The 27,971-nt window shown below is 42.3% G+C and overlaps 1 protein-coding gene across 2 annotated transcripts; it reads right to left on the reverse strand.

Annotated features, from left to right (window-relative positions):
- Positions 1 to 27: 27 nt before the first annotated feature.
- Suclg1 (succinate-CoA ligase GDP/ADP-forming subunit alpha) lies at positions 28 to 27,970 on the reverse strand. Of its 2 annotated transcripts, XM_003468959.5 has the most exons (9): positions 27,813 to 27,970; positions 20,086 to 20,189; positions 16,436 to 16,552; positions 13,011 to 13,223; positions 12,810 to 12,867; positions 11,528 to 11,611; positions 9,020 to 9,171; positions 1,781 to 1,969; positions 28 to 263 (listed from the first exon to the last, which is right to left on the reverse strand). In XM_003468959.5, the coding sequence occupies exons 1-9, from the start codon at positions 27,907 to 27,909 to the stop codon at positions 237 to 239; spliced, it is 1,041 nt and encodes a 346-aa protein (XP_003469007.1). In that variant the 5' UTR covers positions 27,910 to 27,970; the 3' UTR covers positions 28 to 236. The 2 variants fall into 2 exon arrangements, with proteins under 2 accessions (XP_003469007.1, XP_005003377.1); XM_005003320.4 differs by lacking the exon at positions 16,436 to 16,552.
- Position 27,971: the final 1 nt, after the last annotated feature.

The following is a 27,971-nucleotide window of genomic DNA, read 5'->3' on the forward strand; positions in this document are numbered from 1 at the left end:
GAAGAAAAGCAAGTCTTCAAAACCACATTCAAATCAAGTGGTAGGTTTATTGTGTCTCTGTTGTACAGTAGGTGAAAATACCTCAATTTAATACATTCTAAGCCTTGTTTTGGTTTCCTGTCACACTGAAAGACCCATGTCAGGCACAAGAGTCAGCAACCAGTAGAGAAGGGAGCGAGCTGCCGCCGCCCCTGTCTACCAGATTCATCCACAGGCGAAAGGACCGCTTTGCTCCTTCATAGCATCTTCCTCTTTTCAAATTCCTTCAGAAACAAAGGAAAGGGATAAGAAGGGAGAGGAAAAGAAAAGATCCAAATTATATTTACAATCAAAATGATTCTGACACCTATCGTCTCTAAGATAATCACAGAAGGAAGATGTGCCAGGACGAGGGTACACATAATAACAGCCTTCAAATCAGTCTAGGTCAGCTCACCAAGTTAGACACACGGCTTCAACCCTCGGTCTCCTAAAGCCCAAGGCTGAGCGACACTGAGTAACTCTTACTTCTTTCACGGCAGCATTATTACCAGCAGGTGCCACACTGCTCTGTGTTTACCCAAATGTGCGATGCTTGGAGGTAGGTGAACCACAAACACGCTCTGCGGCAAGGCAGTGGAAATGGTTTGCTCACCTTCTCAGAGAATAAAACTAAACATAGATTCCATTAGAATTTGACGCAAGAATGTTAGAAATCCTCGGAACAAACGAATACATTAAACAATACTGAAGATCATTCTTGTCTTGACTGTAGCAATCAGCACAGGACTGAACGCACAGGCACCTGCTGCCACTCGCTGGAGCGGAATGGTAAGGCAGGTCTCCGGCAGGGACGTAAGCGTTTGCTTTTCCTCTTCCTCCACACTCGAATTAAATTCTTCACACATTTTATTAAATACTTAAACTTCTTTCAAATACCACGACACATAGTATTATATACCAAAAGATAGAATGTGCACAGATTCAATTAAACAAGAAGCCCACTTTATTATCCCTAAGACAAGAACAAAGATTATATCAAGTTGGGATTTTTTTTTTCATTTTCTCTGAACAGTTAGTTCCCTCTGGAAAAGCAATTTTGCCTACTTGCACCTGGCTAAGAGGCAGGGTTTTCAGTAGTGTTGTTTTGTTTGCTTTGTCTTTTTGTTATTGTTGTTGTTTTGTCACAAGTACTTTAAACCACAGTAGCCTATTTTAAGGAAAAAGTTGCACCTCCAGCCTGTAAGCACCAATGCATCACAGCACGGCTAAGGCCAAATCTTCCTACCCCCTCTCTAGAATTTCCTCCATCCCAAACGCCTCATCATACAGATTTTGTTGCTTTTCACTCAGACTCCAGTCTGTCTACCTGGAACTAGAAACCTACGGGGTCAGCGTGGCTATATTCCAAAGACCTCCCACAGGAAAAAACAACACGAGAAGCAACACAGGCAGTTCTCTGTGCATATGTGTGCACACGTGCGCATGTACACACACACAGACTTACACCTCAAACTGGAAAGTGTGGCATTTATGGTCACCAGAATGCTAGTGTCTCATACATTGGCCACTTAGAGAAAAATAAACACCAATGCTTAAAGAAGCAAGTTTTAAAATCAGAAAGTTGTTAAATTAGGCCCTTATAACATTAATGGAATACTGTAAGAGTATTAAGCTAAGCCATCAGAATGAAATGAAACAACCAAGACCCAAGAGAACAGATCACGCTGTCCAGGCAGCCAGCGCCCCCCACACTCAGAAGCCCCCAAACCCACGGCGCTGGGCAGTGGCTAACACTCACCTTGTAGATGGTGGTTCCCAGCTGCGCAGGGGACATGCTGATCACGACTCCTGCGCTCTGAAGGGCAGCAATCTTCTCCTTAGCTCCCCCTTTTCCTCCAGCAATAATGGCCCCTGCGTGACCCATTCTTCTCCCAGGAGGAGCAGTTAGACCAGCAATGAAGGACACCACAGGCTTGGCATTTGGACCCTGGAGACAAAGTGCTATTTTAAACACTGTAATGAAGAAGCCAATCAAAAGTGGACCTCAAATCCATGACTCCAATGTAAATGGCCCATAAATGGTTTGCACAGATAAAACCCATCAGTCATCCTTAAAAAAAACCAAGACAAATATTAAACTGTGACTAACACCACTGCACTCTCCTTTGAGATGTATCACTTTGCATACAAACTCAGGAAAACAATCCCGAGCATATTTTTATAGCCACTGAGTATCAGACACTTCGCTGGCACAAGCTGTTTTGCAAATACCCATGTGAATCTTTCATTTGAAACACAACAAAGCACACTTGAAATTTTACATGACTTGTGATAATGACTTAAAATTCAAGGCCAGATTATTTTACTTCAACCTGCGTTTATGTTTCAGTCATTATTAATTCTTCCTGGAGTGGTGCGATGACTTGGTTTGCAATAACTGACACTGCAAGTGCTGGCCAGGGCCTGTCACTTCTCTAGACCTCTGCTTCCTTACCGATGAATGGGAACGGCTGCCCTCAACTGACAGCAAAAGCCTCCCCATGCTGAAATCCTATGGTGTCCAAGGAGGAAGAGAAGAATTGGTTTTATTCTGCAAATTCCAATTCAATGTGTGACTTCTAATATCCATAAATACCAAAGAAACTTTTTTAAAAACTGTGTACAAGGGGCTGGGGGTTTAGCTCAGCGGCATAAGCGCCTGCCTTGCAAGTAGGCCGTCATGAGTTCGATCCCTGGTACTGATAAAAAGAAAAAAGACAAATAAGAAAAAAAAAACTGTGTACAAAATTTAAGAATTTCTGTGCTGTGGACTTTAAATGTAGCTGAATAAGTAGCAAGAAGGACATTCACCAATCAACAGTCAAGAGTTCCCATACAGCAATACATGAACATACGGTTAAGCTTCACAATGCATGATACTGCCATGCCCCTAAGGGCCCCGAAGTACTCAGGGACCTAGGTAAAAGGAAGGCCTGCAGAGGGCGGAGCAGCACAGCGGAACATGCTCCAGAGCTGCATCCGGACACCCGCTACCTTTCCCTCAATGAGCACTTCTCAGATCCCTCACACTTACAAAAATGGCTGAGAACTTCAAAGTTTCTGTTTATACACACAATAAAAATCTATTCCAATGCATAAACCTTTTGTAGCTAATGATAACGATTAGAAATCAAAGCTGGCTTTTATAAATTCTTGCTTATTCATTCTTTAAGACTGGAGAAGGGTTGAGGATATGGGCAAGGGGGAAGGAGGAACACAAAAGTTGAGAAGAGGGGGCTGGGGATTTAGCTCAGTTGCGTAAGTGCCTGCCATGCAAACACATGGTCCTGAGTGTGATCCCTGGTACCAAAAAAAAAAAAAAGGTGAAGAGGAAGGGGGTAAAAATGAGGACAATGTGATATGTGTATGTACCAATACCACAAGTTGAATATAACCATTATGCATCATAAACACATAGTAAAAAATAACTTATTAAATAGCATTTTAAAATATCTTAGTGAAAAGAGTAGCATTATACATTTAATTTTTGTAACTCTTGACTCTTTAACTTAATGTCAAATGATAACTACTTTTAAATTCAAAATTCAATCTGTTGCAATATTTTATTTTAGCTAAAATATACAAAGAAAACCTGGCCTCAGACAGATACAAAATTTTAATATGGAAAAGTATTTCAGTTGCCTTATAGATAACTGTGGATATTCTTTGATACCACACAAATCTCCTAAAGTAGTAATTTCTTACTACTTGAAGAAATTTCTTAAATATTAGGTGCCGTGCTAGGATCCGAAATCACAGCAATGAACTTTTGGTCCTTTCTTACTCTGAAATCTACTAGTCTGTCTTATATTTTAAATGGCTCTTCTAATCATGATGATTTTGTAACATGCACAGAGAAACTGGAAAATACCAGTTCCCTGAGTTATACAGATCTTCCAAATGCTGACACATCAGTACCAACAGATGTATCCACACTCAGTATCAACAGATCAGTCATCAGAATCGCCAATCTCATTTAAAGACTTTTTTCTAGGAGGAAGTTTTTCAGAGCCCCCAGTGAGAGAAGTTTCTGAAAACTTTAATATCCATTTGAAAGCTCAATTTTTATCATTAGCAAAAAATATTATCAGATGCCTTCCTTCATACAGCAAGTTTGCCTTGGTCTTTTGCAAAGAAGGTCTGTAAAGTACCCAAAGCTGAAGGACCAGTTTTTCTACCAATCATTCCTAATAAAACTGTTGCTCCACAAAAAAGCTCACAACTCAGTTGTGAGGTGTTTTATTTTCCCTCTCACCACAAAACACTGACCCAAGAATGAAGATTTAATAAAACTGTAATTCTCACTTCTTCAGCAAAAACAAAAACATTCACAAGAGAAACTGACTGTTTGCTGTGAGCGCCTGGCAGTGCCCGAGTACCAGCCCCACAGCTGGCTCTGCAGCCCTGGCTCAGGAGGTGCTGCGCGGCTCACGCGGCTTTCCAGGGCTCCGGGCTCCCCGGCTTCTGTGCCTTTGCTGATACCTCACCAGCTTTTACTTTGTTTTTAAAACCTGACTTGAGCCCCTTCTTCCAAAGCCTTTCCTGATTCTTCCTCCCACATGCTCAGGAATGAAGCTAATTATCTCTCTGCGAACCTGCTGTGCTTTTTACTTTCCTAACGTTATAATCAGCACACTGGCTGTGACCTGTTTCCATGTGCCCCTCTAAACAACAGGTTCCCTGAACACAGGGACCACGCTCTGAATGCCTACCTGCAGTACCACGGCACAGAATTAAGGAAAGACTCCAGTCATTTGTTCACTTGCCTGCGATCTCTACACAGAGAGACTCTTGTATTTGAGTGGTCTTAATTCCATGCGATCTTCCTTCACAACCCTCCAAAAGTGAAAACACTGTTATACTAGGAACAAGAGTACGATGAGCCTAATATGTCAAACAAATTTACAACACATGCCACTGACAAAAAGAGTCAGCAGAGGGTTAGTGGACTAGAGAGAAGTGCAGTATGAAAACAAGACATTAAGTGAGGGGCAAAATAAAAGCCTAAAAACAGAGAGAGCCACGGGAATAGTCTCAGTCTAACCGGGCTTGCTCTGCCCAGGACCGAGACTCGCTCCTCCGCCCTGCAGTGCTGCACACGGCTTCTCCTCTGGCTAACGGAGAAGACATGCATGAACCCCACTTCTGTTCCTGTGCCGCACACCACCACTGGCTAGTTATTAACCTTCCTGCCTGTTTCTTCACCTTATTCAAAAAATCAAGGTAAATATTAAACCACACAACTTTCACAAATAACCACTGTCACAACAGCAGCAGTGATGGCAGTAGGTAACATCAACTGAGGGTTTATTCCACGGCAAGCATTGTGCGGAGTGTTGTAGGTATCCGGTCCTCTGAGCGGCTGTGTCTCCAATCTGTGTACAGCAGATTCTCAATAAAAATGAGTTCCGCAAGAACTAACCAAGAATAAGAATACATGCCAAATGAAAGAGAATGTATACACTTAGTTTCTCCCCTAAACTCAGGGGGTTCAGTGTTGGGCCTATATACATTCCAATATTCACTTTAACTGTATGATGTCACGTTAAATTAAATCTCTTTTTCTAAAAAGAAGTCAGTTTTTACTTAAATCTCAAACTATAGCTCTCTGAATGCAAGACAATCTAATAACATTTTACTCCAATCTCCTGACCATCTGCTTTATCCTTTCATTTATTTGATATTCATCAGTGCTTCCCTTCCAGGGGCCAGGCGGAGGACCACAACTGCCAGCCTCCCGCCATCCACACACGGCCGAGGCCGAGAGTCAGACATTAAGCAGACCTTGTAGAAAGAAGCAAGGCTGAGGCAAATGAGAACGAAAACTGGCATTTCAGGCGGGGCGGAGGTCTGCAAAGGGCAGGGTGGCAGGAGGACTGGGGCACCATGGCCAAGCCGGCCTTCACTCAGCACGCAGTGGGAAACACTGCCTGGTTGTAAACGGAGCCCAAAGGCACTGGTTGGTGCCTGTTTCAGAAGGGCAAATACGCAGGGCGGCCTGAAAGAGAAGGGCACGACAGGGGAAAGAGCAGCCGGCAGAGAGGACACTATGGAGTGGTCCGTGGGAGGGAAGACCAGGCCTGTACACGGCGGGGAAGTCACTGCAGGTGAGGCTGGGTCTAGACACACCACTGAGGCCCCAGGGACAGCGCTTAGTGAGTGGAAACATGTGATGAGGCAGAAATAAAGGAAACTACCCAAGTATGCTGCTGGTTACATCAGGCAATCGTTCACATTTCAGGAACAGGCATATACGATAGATCCAGGGGAGGATGAAGGGGAAGGAAGGCAGAAGCAAAACCAAGAGGACTTCAAGGGGAGCGTGAGGGCTGAGGAACAGCAGGACCCCTGTAAAAACAGTAGCAGTGCAGTCAGACTCAACAGCAGCAAACAGCTCAGTTACCACGTGCCGGGATTACTTCCTTACATGTTATTCAGTGATTTAAATTCACAGCCCTTGCCACGTGCCAGGGTGGCACTACTGCATCCTCACTGTGCCAGTGAAGAAACTGGAATGGCAAGATCAAAACAATGCGCAAGGTCACATAGCTTCTAAATGGCAGACGGAAGCGGACAACAGAAAATTGCAGAGTGAATGACAAACAAGGAAAGTGACCCAGAAGAGAAAGGAAAACTGAGTCACAGCTTACAGCAGAGGTAGGGCTTAAGATCATCCCAGGAGAAAACATACTCAACATAGTCCTGAAAAGTCATTACAACACAAATGGGGAATAGTTTTATGCATACCAGTCTGTAAGCGACAATGCTGCTCCCTTTAACAATCTCATGTCCATTATTTTTTGGTGGCATTTAATTCATTCATTCCTCAGTTCCTCAAAAAGCTGGGACTGGAAGCCCCATTTGACTCAGCTATTCTACTTCTGGGCATATTCCCAGAAGAACTGAAAGCATCATATCCCAGTGATATATGTGTACTTGTGTTTATAGCAGTACAATTTGTAATAGCCAGATCTTGGAAACAAACTAAGTGTCCATTAATTGAGGAATGGATAAAAAAGTTGTGGTATTTTTATATAATGGAGTACTACTCAGCTATAAAGAAGGATCACATTGAGATATTTATAAATAAATGGATGCAACTTGAGACCATACTCATAAGTGAAATAAATCAAACCCACAAGAATAAATACCATATTGCCTCCCTACTATAAGAAATAATAAGAGTACATAAGATACAAAATTCTCAATAAATACAGTGAAAGGGTAAGAATCTTCTCAAAGGGGAAAAAATATCTTAGGGAAAAGCACGAAAAAGAAAAAGGGAAAAGAAAAACATCTGAATTTGTATAAACACACTTAGGATAGCCAAGATGATCATGCTACAAGTTCTGTAAGTTCACAGAACAAAACAGTTAATATTCATAGGATTGGAACAATTTTGCATGTTTATGTCAGGTGACCTGATGAGCTCTTGAAGATCACTATGTAAAATATCAACCTTAGTTCTGTTCCTGCCACTGTGTTTTGAAGGTCTCTATCATTATTGTTTTGGGCTCTTTGCTATTGTTATATGTCTTTTTTTTGTTTCTTATTTTTCTAGTAATCTTTTGCTTTCTTTTGTTTTGTTTTTCACTCTAATGCAGAAAGGATAAGTATACATGTAGAGGCTTATGCATGCCTAGAACTTCTAAACATTATGAGAACTGATTACATTATGTGTGATGAAATGAAGCTACTTTTGAAGAAAAACAGACATTATGGTATCCATTGCTGATTTCATATCATCATGCTGTGAAATCCAATAATGCTTCTATTCTTTGTTCAGAGTGGCTTAAGTGTGTTTTGTAACAATTTCACATGAAGGTATGGACACCTATTTTAAAGAGAACAAGAAACATTATGGCAGCCATTTTTAATTTTCCTACTGTCTGGTTTTGAAGGCCTGTAATGCCTTCATTACCCTGCTATGATCAGTTTTATACTATTTTGTTTTGTATGAATTTGTTGTATGTGAAGACACAGACAACCATTAAAAAAAAACAAAAGACATTATGGTAGCCACTGTCAATCTCCTGTTGTCTTTTTTTGAAATCTGTGTCACTTACATTGTTTTCTTCTGACCTGCTTTGTTTTGTTTTGTTACATTTAGTTTTATTCTTTTAAAAAAATTAAATTAAAATAAAGAATTCACTCACTTCTCATTTTTTTCATATGCATTAAGAGACAGTTATTCCCATTTGTGGGCCTGGCCTTCTCAAGACGGTCTGTCACTCACCGTGTGTGTCAGAGAAACTCCGGAAATCCCCTGCATGCTTCCCCCTCGGCTCCCAGACACAGCCAAGGCCCCGGCGCCCAGAGCAGGGGCCGTGGGGCTGCCAGCTGCCTGCGTCACCACTGCGCCTCTTCGCTCTCCCACCACCTGCTTCTCCCTGAAAACCGAGTTCAGTTCCCTTTGGCTAAATGCAATGAGGACACAACTCCACACCACGCCTTTACATATTTAACTCCAGGCAGAGGTGACTGGGAAGCCTTCACAGCACAGGGACAGTAAAGCCTTTCTACTTGGTCTTTGACAGGGAAAGCCGTTCTATGAGGACAGACAGAAGCTGGAGGGACGCAAGCGCCTGGCAAAGGATCTAAAGGACAGACCTTTACAAGGTCAGTCTCAGGGAAAGAGCACTCGCCTCTCCTGCAGCGTGAGGGAAGAACATCGGAAGTTTTAAAAAAGGAAAAAGCGTGAGTCTGGAGGTCTTGAATCAGGCCGGGCTGTTGGGCTGACAGCCTGAGTGTTCCCCACGCAGGAGGCCAGCGCATTACCACAAAGCACCTGTGAGGAGGCTCAGAGTAGAGAAACAGCAGCGCACTGTGCCAAAGAGGAAGGAAAATCAACCCACCAGAGTCCACAGTTTTCGGAGTGTCCAGTGTGGAAGGCCCAGCTAAGAAAAAGGTTTGGTTATCTTTCAAGTTTTCTTTGAAAACAATTAAGGCAAGTTCTAAAACAAGAGCAAAGAGCTGTATTTTTCCAAACCCAACTTACGGAGTTATGTTGCTTCAAAAATTCTGCAGCATTTTCTTCTGCATTGCCACCAATTTCACCAATCAATATGATGCCTTCTGTGCCTGAGTCTCTCAGAAAGATGTCAAGGCAGTCGATAAAATCTGTTCCATTGAAAGGGTCACCTCCAATGCCTGAAAAGGTCCAAGAACACCAACGTCAGCTGAAACTGCAAGGATGAGCCGTGGTAAATAAGTCTAGAAATGCTCCAAGTGGTTTCTTATTTTGCCTACCCTTATCCTTCATCTTTTTAAAGGTATCATCACTTTTCACTTAACATTCAAACATTACAAAATGCTACATTTACTTTTGTCTGCATGTATGAACACAAATGGTTTCTTATCTGCAGATAAAAAAAACAAACCCTTTGTGTTATGACCCTTCACATCACAACAAACCTCTTCCCCTCACAAACCACAGGGATTAAGGTTCGTGAGTACATGCTGGCATTACATGCGTATGCTCCTTGTGTGGAGCTGATCCTGGCACTAACTTTCTCATCCCTTTTCCCGCCCCTCCCGCCTCCCTTCACCCTGTTCCCCTTTGAGAACCATCTATCTCTTCACTTCTAATTATCTACTTTTATTTTACTCTGGATTCCTAATACAAGAGGGCTATGCAACATTTACACTATGTGTCTGATTCATTTCACTTAACATTACAGTCTCAAGGTGCATCCATTTTCCTAAAAATAACTCAAGTTCATCTTTCTTTATGGCAGAATAGTACTCCATTGTGCATAAATACCCCGTTTTCTTTATCTATTCATCTGCTGATGGATATAGAGGCTGTTTCCAAAATTTAGCTTTTCTGAGTTGTGCTGCTACAGACTTTTTAGAAATGAGGATTTGTGTTGCAAACTAATATTGTACCACAGGGAAAAAAATCAAACACTACAAAATTTTTTGCACAAAGAAAATCTTCTTTGATACAGAGAAACCACTCACAAGTTTTAAGACACAATTGTCAGTAAGTGACAGGGTAGACAGTATACAGCCCCTCTTCCTGTGGATCCAGAGTGGGCGACAAACCTGCCTATGGAGGCTCTCACAAGCACAAGAGCCTTCAGAACAGGCAGCTGGATGGGTTCAAGTAAATGAACACGGTGGAGCACACCTGTAATCCCAGCATTCAGGATGCAGAGGCAGGAGGATCACTCAGCTTAAGGCCAGCCTGGGCTACAAAGTGAGTTCAAGACCAGCCTGAACTGCATAGCGAAACCCTGCCTCTAAAAGACAAAACAAACAAACCAAAATATTCCCTACAGTCTAGCACTCATTGTTTATTTTTAAAGTATAACTTATTGATGCCAGGAATGATTTCTTACTCTCCAATGCATCAGTCAAAAATGAAGTTGCAGAAAAGAACTAGCATTCATTAAGTGTCAAGCACGCACCAAACTCCTGGCTTTCTTTAGTGTTAGCCATGTCCTCTGCTGACTCCCTCACCCGCTCTGTGAGACGTGCACTACTTCCCGCTGATTATAAACTTACAATTGAATTTGGAGGGGATGGAACTGGAAAATCTGTTTCACAACTTGTTACTCTCTCCTCATCACACTAAATTAAATTTTGCCTAAGATCCTCTATGCTTTGCAAACAGAAAAGTTATATCAGTATTTTAAATTTCAATTTATGGATAGTCTAGGATTATAATTTATAATTTATTACAAAAATTTATGAAAGACTTTTAAAAGGTATTCTAAGGAATTTAAGAAATACAAAAACTAGAAATGCACCTGGCATTTGGCAAGAAAGACTGGATTTTAAAATATAAAAACATACTGGACTTGGTACCTTTAGGGTGGGAGGCAATTGGTCCAGTAAGAAGAAAGGTCCTAGGGAAGACGACCCTCCTCAACCTCAGCTTTCTGCCACCACAGTACCACTAGTCAGCTCAAAAGTGCCTGGAAGCATTGCTTTAAGAATGAAACAGCAGGACGAGGTGGCGCACATCTGTAATCCCAGCACTCTGGGAGGCTCAGGCACAAAGACGGCAAGTTCAAGCAGACCCCGGCAAGTTAGTAACTTAGCAAGACCAGGCTCAAATAAAATAGCGCAGGGGGTACACTTCAGTGTGGAGGCCCTGGGTTCAATGCCCAGTGCCACAAAAAACAAAGATGAGATAGTAAGTGGCAAAGAATTCAGTAACTATGAAGCAGTGAATATAATTACTTTAGCAAAGGTCCTAAAATAAGGAACCATTTCTTCACAGCAAAAAAATGAAGTGATGTCTCCAGTCACTGAGGATGTTCAGAAGCCACAATTCCCAGGACATTTGTTCTTCAAACTAAAAATTAAAGCTCAGACCATGAATCTTAAAAGACAACATGTAGAACTTCACATTTAAGCAAATTAAGTTTGAGACTATGTCTTTTTAATAAAATGGTATCAAAATCTCTTATAAATAATCCAATCAATAGTTATCACTCTAATCACTCAGTGAAAATACTATACTCCACAGAAAATGATTTTAGCAAGAACTGCTCACCAACACACAAAGACTGTCCCAGTCCAACTTGTGTTGTCTGATGAACTGCTTCATACGTCAGGGTGCCTGACCTGGAGACAATACCTTAAAGAAACAGCACCAAAAACATCAGATTGGATTTCTATGACAGACTGTAATATGGCAAACTAAGGCACAAAAATTCTGAGTAACTAAAGTGAGTGTATATAAAATTCATTCCATGATTTGCCATCCAGATCACTGTACTTTCAAAAAACAGAAGAAAAGGCTTAAAGTAGGGAAGTTTTCAAGATGAGATGGAGACAAAAGTGCATTATTAGCTAAAGTTATTTTATGAATAGAAAAGCAATGCAAGGAAAACCTATATTGCTTCTTCTGGAAATCAGTATGCTTTCCTACCTTTCTATATTTGTTCTGCTTAAAATAGAGTGCCTGACCTCCACCATCACCATCCTTACAGGTTCACATCAAAAGCTTCAATGCTACCTTCTCTTACAGGTCTTTCCTGATCATACCCAAACAATAAGGAGATAGAATCTTTTAGCCATTTTTATTTTACAAAATAGCACATCAAGTTTTTTACCCATTAATTTTTAGGAGACGCCATTTCACTGTCGATAGTATAGCTAAATTTAAAAAGATTGAAAATAATAAATATAAAGATAGGAAGGAACTGTAACACCCATACTTAACGGTATGAACGTAAAATGACACAGCCACTTCACAGTTTCTTCAAAAGCTGAACACGCTCCACCTTATGACTTACTAATTTTCTCCCTCAGTACTCTGCTCAACAGAAATGAAAACACGTCCATAAAAAGGTCTGCACTCAAGCATTCATCCTAGCTCTGTTCCTAAGGCTCACACCTGGAAACAACTCAAATGTTCAGAGAGAAAAATGGATAAACTGCAGGTAAACCAGGTGACAGAACACTACTTAGCAATAACATGAAATTAGCCGTGACACACACAAACATAGGGAAGATTCCAGAGTGCTAAGTAGATAAAAACAAATCTATGCTTTAAAAACCTCTAAAATCTTCACTATGTGAAATTATTATACAATTGTTATACAATTACACAGAACTGTTTCACTATAAAACTTTGGTAAGTTTTACTGAAGTGATTTGTAGTAACAAAACCTCTATGGGTTGTGCAAGTTTGGAGCAAAGAATTTCTTTTAGGGCCAGAGATTTAGCTCAGTGGCAAAAGCACCAGCCTGGCAAGTACAAGGTTGTGAGTTTGGTACCAAAAATAATAATAATTTCTTTTAAACCTGTAAGAAAGTAACAAATACACTCACCAACTCTTCCTTTCTTGTGAATATGGCCAGGCATGATGCCAATTTTGCATTCTCCAGGCTGAAAGGAAGTAAACGATAGTTGTGGAAAGGTTTTAAGTAAGTTGGAACTCATGGTTCATACACACAACACGGCCAGACTAAGTCAAAGCTGCTGAGCCCTGCCAGGGCTAAGTGTGGGCTTCCTGTTACTTTCACACTCACGTTGATGACTCCGGGGCAGTTGGGGCCGATGAGCCTCGTCTTTCCCTGGCGGAGCAGCTTGTGCTTGACCCGTACCATGTCCTGCTGCGGGATACCTTCCGTGATGCACACGACCAAGGACATTTCTGCCTCAACAGCTTCGTCGATGGCAGCAGCAGCAAAAGGAGGAGGGACATAAATGACAGAGGCTGTCGCTCCTGTCTGCTCTTTGGCCTGCAACATTAACCATAAAGCATAAAGCATTTTATGATTGGATAAGTCATCAACAATGCAAAACAAGTTTAACACCATGATTTTATTAATGTCTAGGGGTCAGAAAAGACACCACCGAGTGACGTAGGATGGCTTCATTCTTTACATTCTCCAGATCACCACAGTCAGAAAAGAATAGAATCAAGCACAGCCTCTCTGCCCGCTGTGAATGCCCCTGTGAACTGAAAGGCTCTGTGACACTGCAAACGATGACAAGTCAGTAAACCAGAAAGCACTGCTTGACCTGCACTTGCGTCCCTCCGTTCCTATGGCCGTGCTCAGTTTCCTTGGTCTGCTCTAGACGCATGCAGACAGATGCTGCAGCACCTGCCTAGTATCAACGCCCACACCTCCTGAGAGCAGGACTGGTGAGCCCCTCAGGGCTTAGAACTCAGCTGTCAAACATCTGTGCTCACATATATTTGTTAATCAGTATCATGAAATAGTAAAAATAAAGTTCTTACCTATTTCTTACTCTGAATGCATGTTTGTTAGAAATAAACAAATTGAAAAGTGCACATGCATAAATGGTATATGATAAGAGTGTGTGTCAAATAAGCATTAAGTCTGAGTGCTATCACCCTTCATGGTGCAAAGCACTGGACACCATCTATCTGACCACTGCTCTTCTCTTTGTGGACATGAGCATGGGCCATACATCCTGCCTTTACAAACTCTCTACATATAGCAAAACAACTGCATCCTTCTACCTGCCTCTCTGTGTGGCCACGTCTCCTCTACTGCCATGGACTCTCCTGGAAGACAGAGACTGTGGATGACCTGTATCCCCACAGCAGCAGCCCCATGCTGTGACAGCCTTGTAAGAGGGTTCCATGTTCCATGCAAGTCTCAGTTAAGTCTTCCCCACACCCCTGAATGTTAGCATCCCCATTTCACAAACCAATGTGCTGAGGCCAAGATAATATTAAATAATGGCACAAGGTCACACAGCGAGGAAGTGGCAGAGTTCAGGTTTACTCCTGAGTACCTGAGTACATCTGATTCCAAAGTGTCTGCTCATTTCAGTTATAGCAAGCTGCCCCCCTATAAATGTTCAATGTCACTTAATCAAAATAGAAATCAAAAACTTTTACAAGATTATGCTATGGGCTTTTATAGCAGATATGAATAGTAAGATACAGAACATATAGACATAATTAAAAGGAGCAGAGTAGAAGACAGTGTCTTTGGGAACCATCACTGAAAGATTCCCCACATTCCCAGAGACTGAGCATCCTCTGCTACAAACCTAATGAAAAAACTATCTTGACAGTAACAGAAGGATAAAGTCAGAGGAGGCTGACAGATCATCCATAAGTGATGTCAAAGGTTAGAAGTAGTTTCTAAAACCTCTGTTCAAGAGGGATGATATATGTATGTGAACAAAAGAAATAAAAACTAGGTTGAAACAGAAAGAACTCATCTCATGGGCATGTAGGTATTTTATTGAAAAATATTTCCCAAAGTCCTCACTTCTTCAGGCTACAAATATTGCCAGAAGCTAGCTTGTGACAAGTACGCGCCAGGAAGTCACAGGGGATGAAAACTATCTTTGCTACTCCTCAGAAAGTCCTTTGTAAGAGCTAAATTAGTAAGAAATGATATCTGTAAAAGAACTTACAGAATATTTCAAACAGCACATATATTTCTGTCACTATGAATAATAAATTGCTTAGTAACAAAAATAATTCTTTTCCTTTTGTCTGGTCTTTCTTGAGAGATCTAGTTATGTTCTAGCTGGCCTCAAACTCACTACACATCCCAGTGTGGCAGCAAATGCACAATCTTCCTGCCTCAGCCTCCCAGAGTGCTAGAATTATGGGCACACTTTTATAGTTGGCCAAACTTTCTTCAAGGAAAAAAAAAAAAAGAAAGAAAAAGAAAAGCACTAAAGAGCAGCCATTTTTTAATGTTTTATTCTTAAAACAGTGCATCTAAAACACAAACACACATATGAAGTAATACTATCTCCAAGTTTAAAGTAAAATGAATACCTAAATTTGAAAAATATGTTTTCTTTCCTGCATGTGAGGACTAAGAGTACAAATTAACTTTAATTTGGTTAGTATTCAGTCCAAAATTAGATCTATAAATGTGTATTTTTAAAAATGAAAAAACTACAATATTTCACGATATAGCTATAAAAAGTATTAAATTTACTCCTTAATTTTTATAAAATAACCCAAGAATTTATACAAGTTTCTTATAAATTTATAAGCTTTTTATAAATTTCATATAAAAGTGGGAGGCACGTAGAGGGATATACTAATCCTAAATTAGCTCTCAAAAGAGGCAAAATCTGAAAAGCGCTATGAAATTCAGTGTTACTTACCTTTATGGGATCGGAACTTTACAATCAGTACATACTGCTTTTGTAACAAAGTCGTTTAAAACACTATTTTAAAAGTATTAGTTAGAAATTAGCAATTTGAAGAAGAAAGGAAGACCCAACAGTTGGTCGCGTGTTCACACAGGACACACTGCTTACTCTGAGCCACTGAGCATCGGCGGTTCATGGCCGACTTCCTCGGCCTCTTTGCATGGAGGGTGCCTCGGCTTCACATTGGAGCTCACAGGGACGCCTGCTTCCGTGGGCTGTGGTGAGACCTGAGGGGCCAAGGTGCACCAAGCACCTAGCACTGTTTACCAAGCAGCCCATACTCAGGAAGGCAGGGATGGCTCCTGACACCTGCACTACACCCATCCCGGAAGAAAGGGAAGGAAAGGGTAATAAGCCAGGCCTCAGCACTTCTTCCCTTAAAAGATGAGACATGGTAGCCAGCGGTAGTGACGTACACCTGTAATCTCACCACTCTAAGAGGCTGAGGTAGGAGGATCACAAGGTCAAGCCCAGCCTGGGCAACTTAGTGACTTTAGTGAGACTCTGTCTCAAAATTTAAAAAAAAAAAAAAAAAATGGGCTGAGATGTGTGTGGCTCAGTATGAAGGACCTGGGTTCAATCCCCTGTCCTACCAAACAAACAAAAAAGATGATGCATGTCTATAAACAAAAATGACATCCTGAGTTTCAGGACAATTTAAATCTCCCTAGACTACTGAACATTCAAAGAGCAAGTGTCTCTCCCAAAGGGACACAGTTAAGGTATCTGCCCAAAGAACCGTTGCTCTCCCCCTGCTTGGCTTTGCTAGCCAAACTCAGGTGCGATGAATTACCTCCTTCACAGTATTAAAGACGGGTAAGCCCAGGTGCGGCTTGCCTCCTTTCCCTGGCGTGGTTCCGCCAACGAGTCTGGTGCCGTATTCCAAAGCCTGCTGGCTATGAAAGGTGCCCTGAGGGGAAAGCACAACACCTGTGAAAGGAAGCCGACTGGCCTGCACAGAGAACCAAAGGCAACCTTAGGATCACATGTGGCTTAACTATCTCAGGCAATACACTCGTCCAGCGTTCTCATTAACTTATTAAACAGCTGTGGACCGTGATGCAAAACAGAAACAGCCATTTAAAGTCTTCCTTCTCAAAAAAAAGTCTTCCTTCTCCAAGATGGTACATGTGGAGCCAAACAGTGCCTAAAGAAAAAACAAAACCTGCTAACCAGTCTCTTTGCATGGGGGTCAGCAACCTTCAACAAGTCTTGAACCTGCCCAGGCTGCTGGTTCACTTTCCCTCATCAACCGTAGCATGCAGGCAGGTTAGACACAATGCTTCTGGTAGGGGAGGTTACCCTGCCCTGAGTGGGACCAGCCTCTTCCATCAGGTGCCAGGTCTAAATCCTCCCCGAAACCCTTCCGGGTGTAAGAACCAAAACCGGCTCTAGGGACTGGAAGATTCTTTCTCACTAGCAGGCTGGGGCTCCGCTTCTCCTTGTCACCCCTCTTCTCTTTCTCTCACCTTAGACTTGCCTTTGCCATCTAAACGTGTGTGTGCCCTCGGTGCTAGCATTCTTATCCATGACCTTGTCATACACAACCCCTCGTACCTAGCCAAGACCTCAGCCTGGAACTCCATAGGCACAATGCCAATGGCCTACTTAACACCTCCCCTTTGAGAACTAGCAAGCACCCCAAACTCCACCTGATCACTCATCAGTCCACCCCATCTCAGTTAACGACACTTCATTCCTCCCAGATGTTCAGATCAAAGACACTGAAGTCATCCTGGATCCTTCTCTTGCTCTTCTATCCCATATCAGATCCATTAGTAAATCTTATGGCTCCGCCTTCAAAGCAATCAACAGCTTCTCCCCCATCTACTGCTAGCGACCCCCTAGGTCTAAGTCACCTCAACTCGTGATAAACTGTTGCCTTTGCCCCCTTTGAATCTCTTCTCTACAGCAGCCAGAGTGATTCTGTTAAAACACATGAGTGACAAAGATCGAGTCACTTCTCTGCTTGACTCTTCCAATCTTTTTCCACCTCAATCACATAAAATTCAAACTGGTTTACAAGTTGCCATGCAGCCTGTCTCGCCCGTGAGAACCCCGTCCCTGCCTGCTTATCTGAGTCCAGCCACACTCGCCTTGCTGCCTCCACACTCAGCTGGCACACGCCTGCCTGACGGCCTTGCTGAGCCTCCGGGCGGAACACAATTCCCCTAGCTAGACAGCGGGTGCACTGCCACACCTTCAGATCTTCACTCAGAAGTCCAGCTTCCCTAACAATGTGACACAGTGTCTCCCTCTCTTCTGTCCAGGACTCCACACATACTCTGACTGCTTTCCCTCATCTGTTTTTTCCATAGCAATTATACTTTCTAACACAGTACTTTTACTCGTGGATTTTTTTAAAGAAGTATTTCTTCTCCACTAAAAGGTGAATTCCATGAAAATAGTTATTTCTGTTTATTATCTGTTCAATGCAATATAGTACCTCAGTCAGTATGGTACCTACTTACAGGAAATAGGCCCTCAATACACAGTCTCTGAAAAATATAGGGTCTATGTGGTCATTCTCTATGGGGACCTAAAAAGGCTGGGTCAGCTTCTCAAGTTCTTAATTATCCAAAACTGGAGCCTTAAAAACATCAGAAAACTTCTAATTCAACTCCTTTTTCAATATGAGAAAGTTGGCCCCAACTATATTAAGTAACTGGTTTAAAGGCAGTGACAAGATTTTAGGGGGAAAAAAATGCCAGTGCTCTCTTAAAATAGTGCTGCTCAAAGTGTGGTCTGCAGATTGTTGCTACTCTGCAACAAGATGAAAGCAAAACAAAAGAAAATGAAAATGAAAAACAGAAAGAAAAAAACAAGACGAAGGAAGGGAGAAAAGAGGGGGTGAGTAAAGGAACAAAAACGCTAGTAAAAGACAATGCTTACAAATACGGCACTATGACGTTGCTGCAATTTTTACTGTATATTTACAAATTATGGACCTCCACTGGGTCAGAAATTAAAAACAAACATCCAGGCTGGCTTTCACTCCAGGTAGTTTGAGAAGACTTCCCTAGAGCACAATGCCAGGTAAATTCAAATGAACCAGTGTTTTTAGTCCTAATGTGGTGTTAAAACAAAGCAACACTTCCTCAAAATAAGCCTACTGTCCTCTGTTTTCCCATTTTCTCCAGTCACTACACAGCCGGAATAGGAACAATTTTAGCAACTCATGTGAGCTAGTAAAAGAAATCAGATGGCACCCACTGGAGATGTGTACTGCTGGAATCTACTTTGAAATATAAACCTTCCTCATTCGTATGTGTAACAATGTGTGCCCTGAAAAAAGAACTCATGTGACAAACTGCAGACTTCCTGCGGAAGGAAGGCTTTGATCTCAGGTCTTATCTGAATCAACAAATGTAACTGAGGCAATTAAGGCTCTCAAGTACTTTCAAACCCCAAAACAAGGAAGGCGAATAAGAAACAATTAGTTCACAGGAAAGTGAAACACACTGAAGGCAGGCTTGAATTTAAACAGTTCCAAACAGTGCTTATGCCACACACGGATGGTTGTAACAAAAAGCTCAGAAGTTAAAATATCATAGAATCACACAAAATTTAGCAAAGAGAAAAAATCATAACACACTTATATGAGAAATTTGGGTAACCAAGCATTTGATTATGTGCTCATATTAATATAGACAAAGCAGACAATGTAACTGGGGAGGGAGTGATAGAATATACTTCAAATCATGGATGTATATAGATACAAAACTTGTAAAGAACACATTACAGAAATATAAATATGTCTGTAGTGCAAGAAAAATGTGCCTGAGAGGACATATGCCAACTTATCAACAGGAAGAATGTTTGGTGAAGAGAATGGAAGGAAAGAAGAAAACAGGTTCTTATGCTGCATTATGTGTACAAGTGCATGCACCAGAGATACATTTAAGCTTATACAAAGTCTATGAAGTAAACAGGAGAGAGGGAGAACGTGAATGGGAATTAACATTCGTGAGGCAGATTGCCTGTGGGTCTCTTAAAAGGCCTTTGGCCACACAGCATATGCGATGGGAAAAGTCAAGGGCAGGTTCCTCCATCTGCCTCTGTGCATTTCTGGGCTTCTCCCGCTTAATGTGAATCCCATGTTCAGCAACAAATATTTGTACAAGACTGAGACACAAGCATCCACTTTATCTAGTGCTTAATCAGAGTACCAGTGACCCATACCAATTTGGAGGAAAACTGGTATATTTGCTGAAGAAAATAAGTGGGTGTCCAACAGAGTATTCTCCTGTGCATTTCCAGGTAAGATTAAACACACGTTTCCCTTGACAGGTTGAATATAGCATCTAACCTCTTCTTAGACACAACCTCATTGCTGTACAAAGTTTTTTCAACCATCGTTTATCACTACTTTGATGATACAAAAAGCAGAAAAGAATATTTTAAAGCTCTTTGGTTATACCTTAAAAATCTAGATACACATACCTGCTTACCAGTGAAACCCTGGCAAATAACCTTCGTACTTTTATCAACATAGAGGTGCTTCCGGGAAGCTGCATAGGAACAGTGTCGAATTCCATTCTGTTGCACTGAAAAGTAAAGAAAATGTGACATATTATAACTTTCCCAAACTTCTGAATAATGAATTCGACTTGGCAACCAAAAAAAAAAAAAAAAAAATCCTGTAACACAAAACCTATATGGGGACCATGGAAAATTTAAATATCAGTTTTTGTTTTTGTTTTCAGCCCCTAAGCATCACTTTTAAAATGAGATATAGACCACAGCAATAATCAGAAAAATAAGAAAGACCCTGCTCTACTCTCCAGGATCTTATCTTTTCTGAGAACCACAATCTTATAGTTTTTTCTGAACTGAGAAAAAAAGCTGAGGTTTATCATTTCTTTTCCTTAGAAAGAAAAACAGTTCAAAGACCAAACAGTTCAAATTAAACCCAGGGACTGGAAACTAGCTGCCATCCCCACCAATAATTATCAAACAGCCACATGAATTCCCCACCTGACTCAATTTTTTTAAAGTCCAATTCCTATAGTCAATAGTGAGCTAAGAGGCAAACTTTAGAAAATAAAGAATATGACTAATTCAACCAACTTGTATTTCAAAAACCAGAAGACAAACGTATGGCCACTGGGCTACTTTCTAACAGCACGGTAATACCACCAGTCTGTCTCATCTACACACCATCCCTGACCTCCTCAAAGTTGCCAAGCCTTCTACCAAGTACCATACCTAGCAGCTCCTGAAATAAACATCTCAGCACACATTCTCTCCGCCCCACCCCATGCCTTCTGACTCGAACCACTTGGAATCACTGTCTCCTCTGAGTCACTGCTTCCCAACTTTTTAGACCTCAGGTGCCACAACTGAAGGAGCGTCAGTAGCCTCACTGGCAGAGGTATTTCAAGTTCCCACACCTCTAGGGAAGAGAAAGGCCCAGATTTCACCCTTCCCATGAGGTGAGGCAATCTGTGTGCACACAGAACTGCTGTGCAGTGGACAGCTACATTCTGTGACTCTGCTCAGTAAGCACCGTGACAGGTACTGAGGTCACATCCTGGCACTATGGGTACAAGTAAACACCTGACCTTAGGCCCCAGCAGGGATTTCCAGCCTCAGAGATTCCCCCCAGGGAGTTGTGCTGGCACTCAAACACCATTCTGGCCCTTAGCTAACAGACAAACCGATGAAGGCCATAAACCAGTAACACAACTAGTAACAAATGGTAAATCAACATGCGATGAGATGTGCAACTTTAATTATGGGAAAATAAGCACTTAAATACTAGGGCAGAAGGCAGGCCTAAAGTTGGCCAACAGGAATATCCTGGTGGTGAGGGCTGTGGCCCCCATATACTTGACTTTTAGGTCCCAAGGAGCAGCTGAGAACAGTGTCTCAGGAGTCAGACAGGCCTGAGCTTGCTGTTACACCCTGCTGCTCCCCAGCGATGAGACACAGGCATCTCTCAATCCTCCTTAGCCTCAGCCTTTCCATCTGTAAATGGAATAGCAGTGCCCATAAGATGTGATGTTAATAGAGATGACAGCTGTAGATCAGGTATCAAAATAACCCTACATTCCCCAAATCCTACACAACTACAAAGGTAACTTTTTTCCTAGAAAAAAAATACATTTGATATTTCAAAACTCAAGTAAGTCCAGCCAGAACTGTTTCATATGTGTCCTCAGGCACACTCTAAATAGAGATGTTTATAAAGCCTACACATAATATGTAGCATGCACCAATATTTGTAAGCTGTTAACATGAAAAATTTATAAAGGTACAGCTTCACTGTAAAAATGGAAAGATAATATGTACCTCACTGGCTGATACAAGAATTAAATGACTTTTAAAACATATAACATATTGACGAGTACAATAACTGTTTTAGCACTAATAGCTATTTTATTATCAGTATCGTTACTGCGCAGAATAAACAGACTACACTGCTGAGAGATGGTCACTGTGGTAGGCTTACGAGAAAAAAAGATAGGCTCAGGCCCTACCGAAGCCCAAAAGTACAAACTGAAATAAAAAGGCTAAAAGACAGGGCCTGAGCAACCTGAAAGAGAAGGGCTTTTAACATCGGTGACAGGTTTGTATCAGTCAGCTACACACTGAGTCCTCTTTTCCATAGAAAGCAACTATACCATCTGTAAGATGGCCAGAGGGATTCAAGGTGCGATCTACATCCAGAGACCTGCCAAGTGGAACCCAGTCACCGCCCGGCATGATTACTTAGCACATTTCCAACCTGTAACCTGAGATGCTGTTCGTGACAATACTCTCTCTGAATTACCTCTTAACCTACATTGCTGCTACTCATTTATTCATGCATATATTCATGAATTTAAGAGATGAATACTTACAAACTATTATTAGTCCATTTTCTGGACTAGTACCTGAGGCTAACTACTCATAAAGAAAAGACCTTTTTTTAGCGCACAGACTAGAAGTATTCATCCTCTTTTAAGGGCTCCTGTCATAATATGGCAGACAGACAGAAGGAATACAGTCCCATGTAGAAAAGAATCAAGTGCACGGGTCAGTCTTGTTTCATAACAACCATCTCTCATGAGAATTCACTCCAAGAACTCACCCCAGAAGTCTAATACTAATCTCTTCTGAAAGTGAAACCCAGAATCCCCTCCTTTGGGTTCTACTACCTCTCAAAACTGTTACCCTTAGGACCAACCTACCTGCACATGAATCCACTTAAACATATCCAAACCAGAGCATTAACCCTAATGTAGTCCTCACCTATAGGATTTTAGAACACAGCAGAGTAGCTTAGCAACCATTTAATCCCCAAATCTCAAATAACCTGCTATTCAAATGTAAAACTACATATTCATTTAATATTGATAAATGTGTTCATTATTATTGACTTCACTGGTTATGTACTTTACTTCATCAAATCTAAAATACCACTAGTTTCTAAGAAGTACAACTAAGTGCTAATAAGAAAAAATTGCTGCCAATTCTTCTAAGGTATTAATTATCAAAACATTCTGGATCCTTAAAGGGCTCTGTGTTGGGGACTCAGGAGCCTAGGGTTCCCCCCATTCCCTGTCTTCCTCCTACTTTTTCCCAGCCTTGAGCAGCAAGGCTGATATCACACCAAAAACCAGAGGGCAAGGAGGCCAGAAGCACATGGCTGCACTTGGAGGGGCTACCTCCATCCTCCCAAAAAAATGTGTGACCCCAGCCCACTGTCCCAAGAGCCTGCACAGGGCACAAGGCTGCAGGGCCTCTTTCGGGTTCCCTTGTACAGCTCCACGCTCCTGATGCTCTTGGATATCCTGGATGTGGTCACTCAGTCTCCCACACACACACACTGATCCCTCCCTTGACCGAAGCCTCTGCTCATCCCCAAGCATGTAACACAGGTGGAAATGAACAGAGCTGGGTGACCTAAGACCTTCAAGAAGCAGCAGAAGGAGCCCTCTGGCCTTGTTCCCTGGCCATACCTTTACAGGCAGCACAGAAGGCCAGTGGAGCCCAGGTCCCCCGCTAGAGAAGCAAAGGGCTTCAGAGGTGGGGGTAAGGTTAAGGTCCCCAAGGAAGGGTCAGCCAGGAAGGCCCACCCCGCAGGGAAGATGCGGAGGGCGCCAGGGTGGGAGTCAGAAAAATGTTCATACAGAAGCCAGCATCCCCAGTTAGCCAGGAGTGAGGCACAGGTTGACTTTGATTGTAATCGCCTGAGGCCCAACTGCTTCTTCCATTTCCCTTCCTACCCTACTCACACTGTTCGTTCATTCATTCATCCATCCATGTAATTAAACATATTTACTGAGCACCTATTACAAGCTTTAACTGCCCCCCTCCACTTTCCCCTGACCTGGACTGTGTCCATCCTCTGGCTCTCTGGCTCACCTTTCCCTTTACAAGCTGCTTAAAACCTTGAGCCTCAGGATTGAAGTGGGCCACCTGTGTCTATTTTAGGGACTCAGGAGATTGCGGAGCCTCTATCTGCCCTCAGGTGCACTGGGCCCCCAATCGTTTCACTATGATGGCCCACAGGGGTTAAGTGTTTTGCCCAAGGTCAGGGGTTAATCTGAAGATGAAAGACCCTGTCCATGCCTCCTCTCTGCTCTGGGTGTCTTAGTCAATGTTGCAAGCAGGAAAGGAGGCAGAGGGCTACTTCCTGGGCCAGTACTCTGGAAGGCTTCCCTCACCCTGAAGACCATGGGCTTCCATGTCAGCATCAGGGCTGCATGAGGACCAGACTGGCTCTGTGTTCTGAACTTCCTACTGCTTCTAGGCTCTGCCTCAGGGTCCTGCCTGTCAGACCCCAGGCAGGGAAGTGTCACACAGTCCAGGTCCTTAATTGTGCCCTGAGGACACAGACACAGAAACACTCATTCCTTAAATATATTTTTAAGCTCCTGTTATAGGCCAAGAGCTCAGAACTTAGCAGTGAAATAGACAGCTCATGGAACTTACCATCCAGTGGGGAACAAAGACTCAATGACAGAAAGATGAATGTTAGCAAGGGGGGACCTTAGGGCAATTGTCTTAGGGCCTACCTTTGCAAAAACTTGTAGACAAGGCAATCCATTTAGGACCCCTTCTCCAGGAGCTATTCCTACTCCCCATTCCTATTCCCCAATACATTTTTCAATTCTAAAAAAAATGCCTTACGAACTGGGGGCCACTGGAGCCATAACAGGCTTCCTGTGGCCCTATAGTCAAGGGCCCACGGTATTGACCCAGTAGCTGCTTACAGGAGTAAAGCAGTTAGGGCATAAGGACATGGCCACATCACATTAACCCTCCGGTCTCAACCAGTTCTGTAGCAAGATCATTTGGGTATAACTCACTGATCTCAGTCTGCGAAGCTACACGCATTCCTCTCTATAAACCCAAAATCCTATCTACTCTCATCCATTTCCACTTTTGTGGTTTTCATTTTTGTTTTTTCTGAGACAGATTAGCAATTGCCTGCCTCTACCCCGTGCCCCGCCTCCTCTCTCTTTCTGGAGAAAGACAAACTTTTTTGTTTTTCATTCCCCATCCCAACTCAGCCAGACTCAGAAAGGAAGGCAGAACCAACCAGGCTTACTTCAGTGGGTTCCACAGTTTGAGACTACAGGAAGGAGAGCGAACAGAAAAAGTGTTCTCTAACCAAGTGGGTGAGAGGAAACCCTATCAGACCCTTCCCCAGTTCTTGGAACTCAGCCCTAGGGAGACAGGGGTCTCAAGTGTGGACACCGGACATGGATGGGGATCCCTGCACATTTCAGGTTGCGCTGCTGGTGCCAGGTCTCACGCTCCAGCTAAGGGCTCAGCTTCTTGGAGCTTAACTATTTTCTTTCAGGAAAAGACTAAATCTAACTAAGATACAGAACAACATGGGGACTGCTAGTGTAGTTTTGTTCCTGTGATTCACAAGGAAAGTTTGTCTGGCAAATTCAGGCAACCGAAGTTATCCGCGTGTAAGTGCAAAGAAGCATGTGGGGTGGGGTATCATCTCCACAGATTGAAATAAACCAGACACACTTTTTAAAAAAAACTTGAATTGCTTATATTTCTTAAAATAACTTCACTGTTTCAACCTCAAACCTGTATATAAATACTTAAACCTTCTCATGTGCTTGCTTTTATTTAAAAAAATCAATATTGCAACATTTGTGACCTCAGCACATAATGTACCATCAACTGAAACTTAGCAGAACAGAGGGGACAAAATTCTCTAGCATCTCTAGTGATTTTAGCCTCAAAGCTTAAATAATTTGTGAGCACTTTAAAAAATTTTTTGCAAGATGATGTTGTGTGTGTTTTCTCAGTGAGTGAAAATGGGCTTAGAAATGCAGCATAAAAAATGATTTAGAGGTTTGCCAACTTGAGAGATTTTTTTTAATACATTAAACACTGCCATCTGTACGCCCAGTTCTAATATAATAAATATCTTGGTTCGAATCTTAGACTTCTTAGTCTTTGTAACAGATTAATCACCTGACTTGGGATAATTCAAGACCACTCCAGCAATAGAAAGCTAAACTAATGCTCTCCTCTATCTTGGAGCCTAAGAAGAAAGCATGTCACTCTTGTGAGAAGAGGACTGTTAAGTACTTTTAAGAGTGGATAAAACAACCAGATCTCTTAGATGCTCTCCCTTTCTTCTCTCAGACCAGAAGCTAGGATCTTTCAGAAACTCAGACAAGTAAAACTTCAGAAGAGAAAGACACCAAGTGTGAAACTCCTTCCTGCACTTTCTCAGCACAGTGGCCCTGCTGCCAATCTGATCTTCCACATCTTAACCATCACTCTTTTTAAATTAAGCTGAATTAAGCTCATACTCAAAATTTCCTCCATCCTTGCGCTCAAACTCTACTGACTAGAGTGACCGTGGGTACAACTAACACTTTTTTCCTCCTTCTGTCTACAACATCTTGAACTGCCCTTTAAATTACACAGGAAGAGTCTTCAGAAAAATATCACAAACAAATCCAACTTTTTCCTACTTGCCAAAATTATCTAGCAAGACCTTTGTCCCACAATGACAACTATGGTAACTATGTGACGATATTGAGTACACACTTACTTTTAGAACTTAATCTTCTCAAGAAAGGAATTAAATCCAACAAATATTTGAATCAAGCAGAGTTAGAAGCAAAGTGGAAACAAGGAAGAGAGAAAAATGTATAGTTGAATATATATTATGTAATTACTTATTGATTCACTTAATCTGCACAATGAACTCAAGCCCTTCTGTATACCATCATTTCTAACATGTGTTTTTCACTTTTTAACATGTCTTAAATCATGATTTGACAACCAATCACACATCGCAATTTTAATTAACAGTGGATTCCTTTGTTAATGCTAGACAAGATAAGGGTGCACTTTATAGGTGATGGTACCTCAGATTCATTAAAACATGGTATTATTTTCGTGAAATTTGAAACATTAAGAAATGGAGCCAGATAAAAGACTGGGATTATTACAAAGTAAAGGAACCAGCCAGATTTCAAATCCTGATGGGACTGATTCCAAACTTTCTTCCTACTATAACTTACCTAGTAAACTCATGAGACTTTGACCATAATAAGAATTTTCAAGAGTCAGCGTTATTCAAAGACTAGCAACTTGAATGGTAAGATTTCAGCAACTGGAGTGTTCACACCGCCTGGATTTGACATTGTAAATAAGTGGGTTAGGTCCCAGCCAAGGTTAAGCTTTGCTTCTAGGAGTTTACAAGGCCACATTGACTTTGAATGCAGAAACTGCCTTTCATTTGCGTCTGAACTTACATTCACAGATGAGACGAATCGAAAAGGAGGGCCCTGCTGTATAAGATACACCCTCTTCCCCAACCTCTCAACACACTCATCCCCCAGGTGAGTTCATCCTGCACCTTTCCGCCCCTTGCTCCATATAGATTCTCGACGTCACTCCCTCCTACCCCGCCACTTGACACCGCGAGTACAACGGAATGTTCTCAGCTCTGCAAAGTTCCCAGACCGGAATCTTGGCTTGGCCACCTCACGTCCCCATCCGCCAACGACCCACGCATCCAGCAAAGCTCCCTCTCCCCCTGAAAGCTGCACTTGAGGTCCGGGCCCCGCTGTTCAGTAGCCCCGCCAGCTGCTTCCTTGAAGAGCCTAACCGCGCCCTGGGCCAAGGTGTTGGGCCCAGTGGGTCCAGGTACTCGCGGAGGCCGAGAAGACAAGAGTCCCAGCCCGACTCACGGAAAAAGGTGCGCGACAAAAGGCGGGCGGCGGCCAGGCCGTTGCTGCCGGACACCATGGTCGCGGTGGCAGCTGCGGCGGCAAGGGCTGCGGTCATCCCCCAATGACACTCCGAAGCCCCGGGGTCCTGGCAGGAGCCGACGCATGAAGAGCAGGGTG

This window comes from Cavia porcellus, unplaced genomic scaffold, assembly GCF_034190915.1.
Source record: "Cavia porcellus strain 051 isolate PalLab524CR breed Dunkin Hartley unplaced genomic scaffold, mCavPor4.1 scaffold_18, whole genome shotgun sequence".
Classification (NCBI taxonomy): Eukaryota; Metazoa; Chordata; class Mammalia; order Rodentia; family Caviidae; genus Cavia; species Cavia porcellus.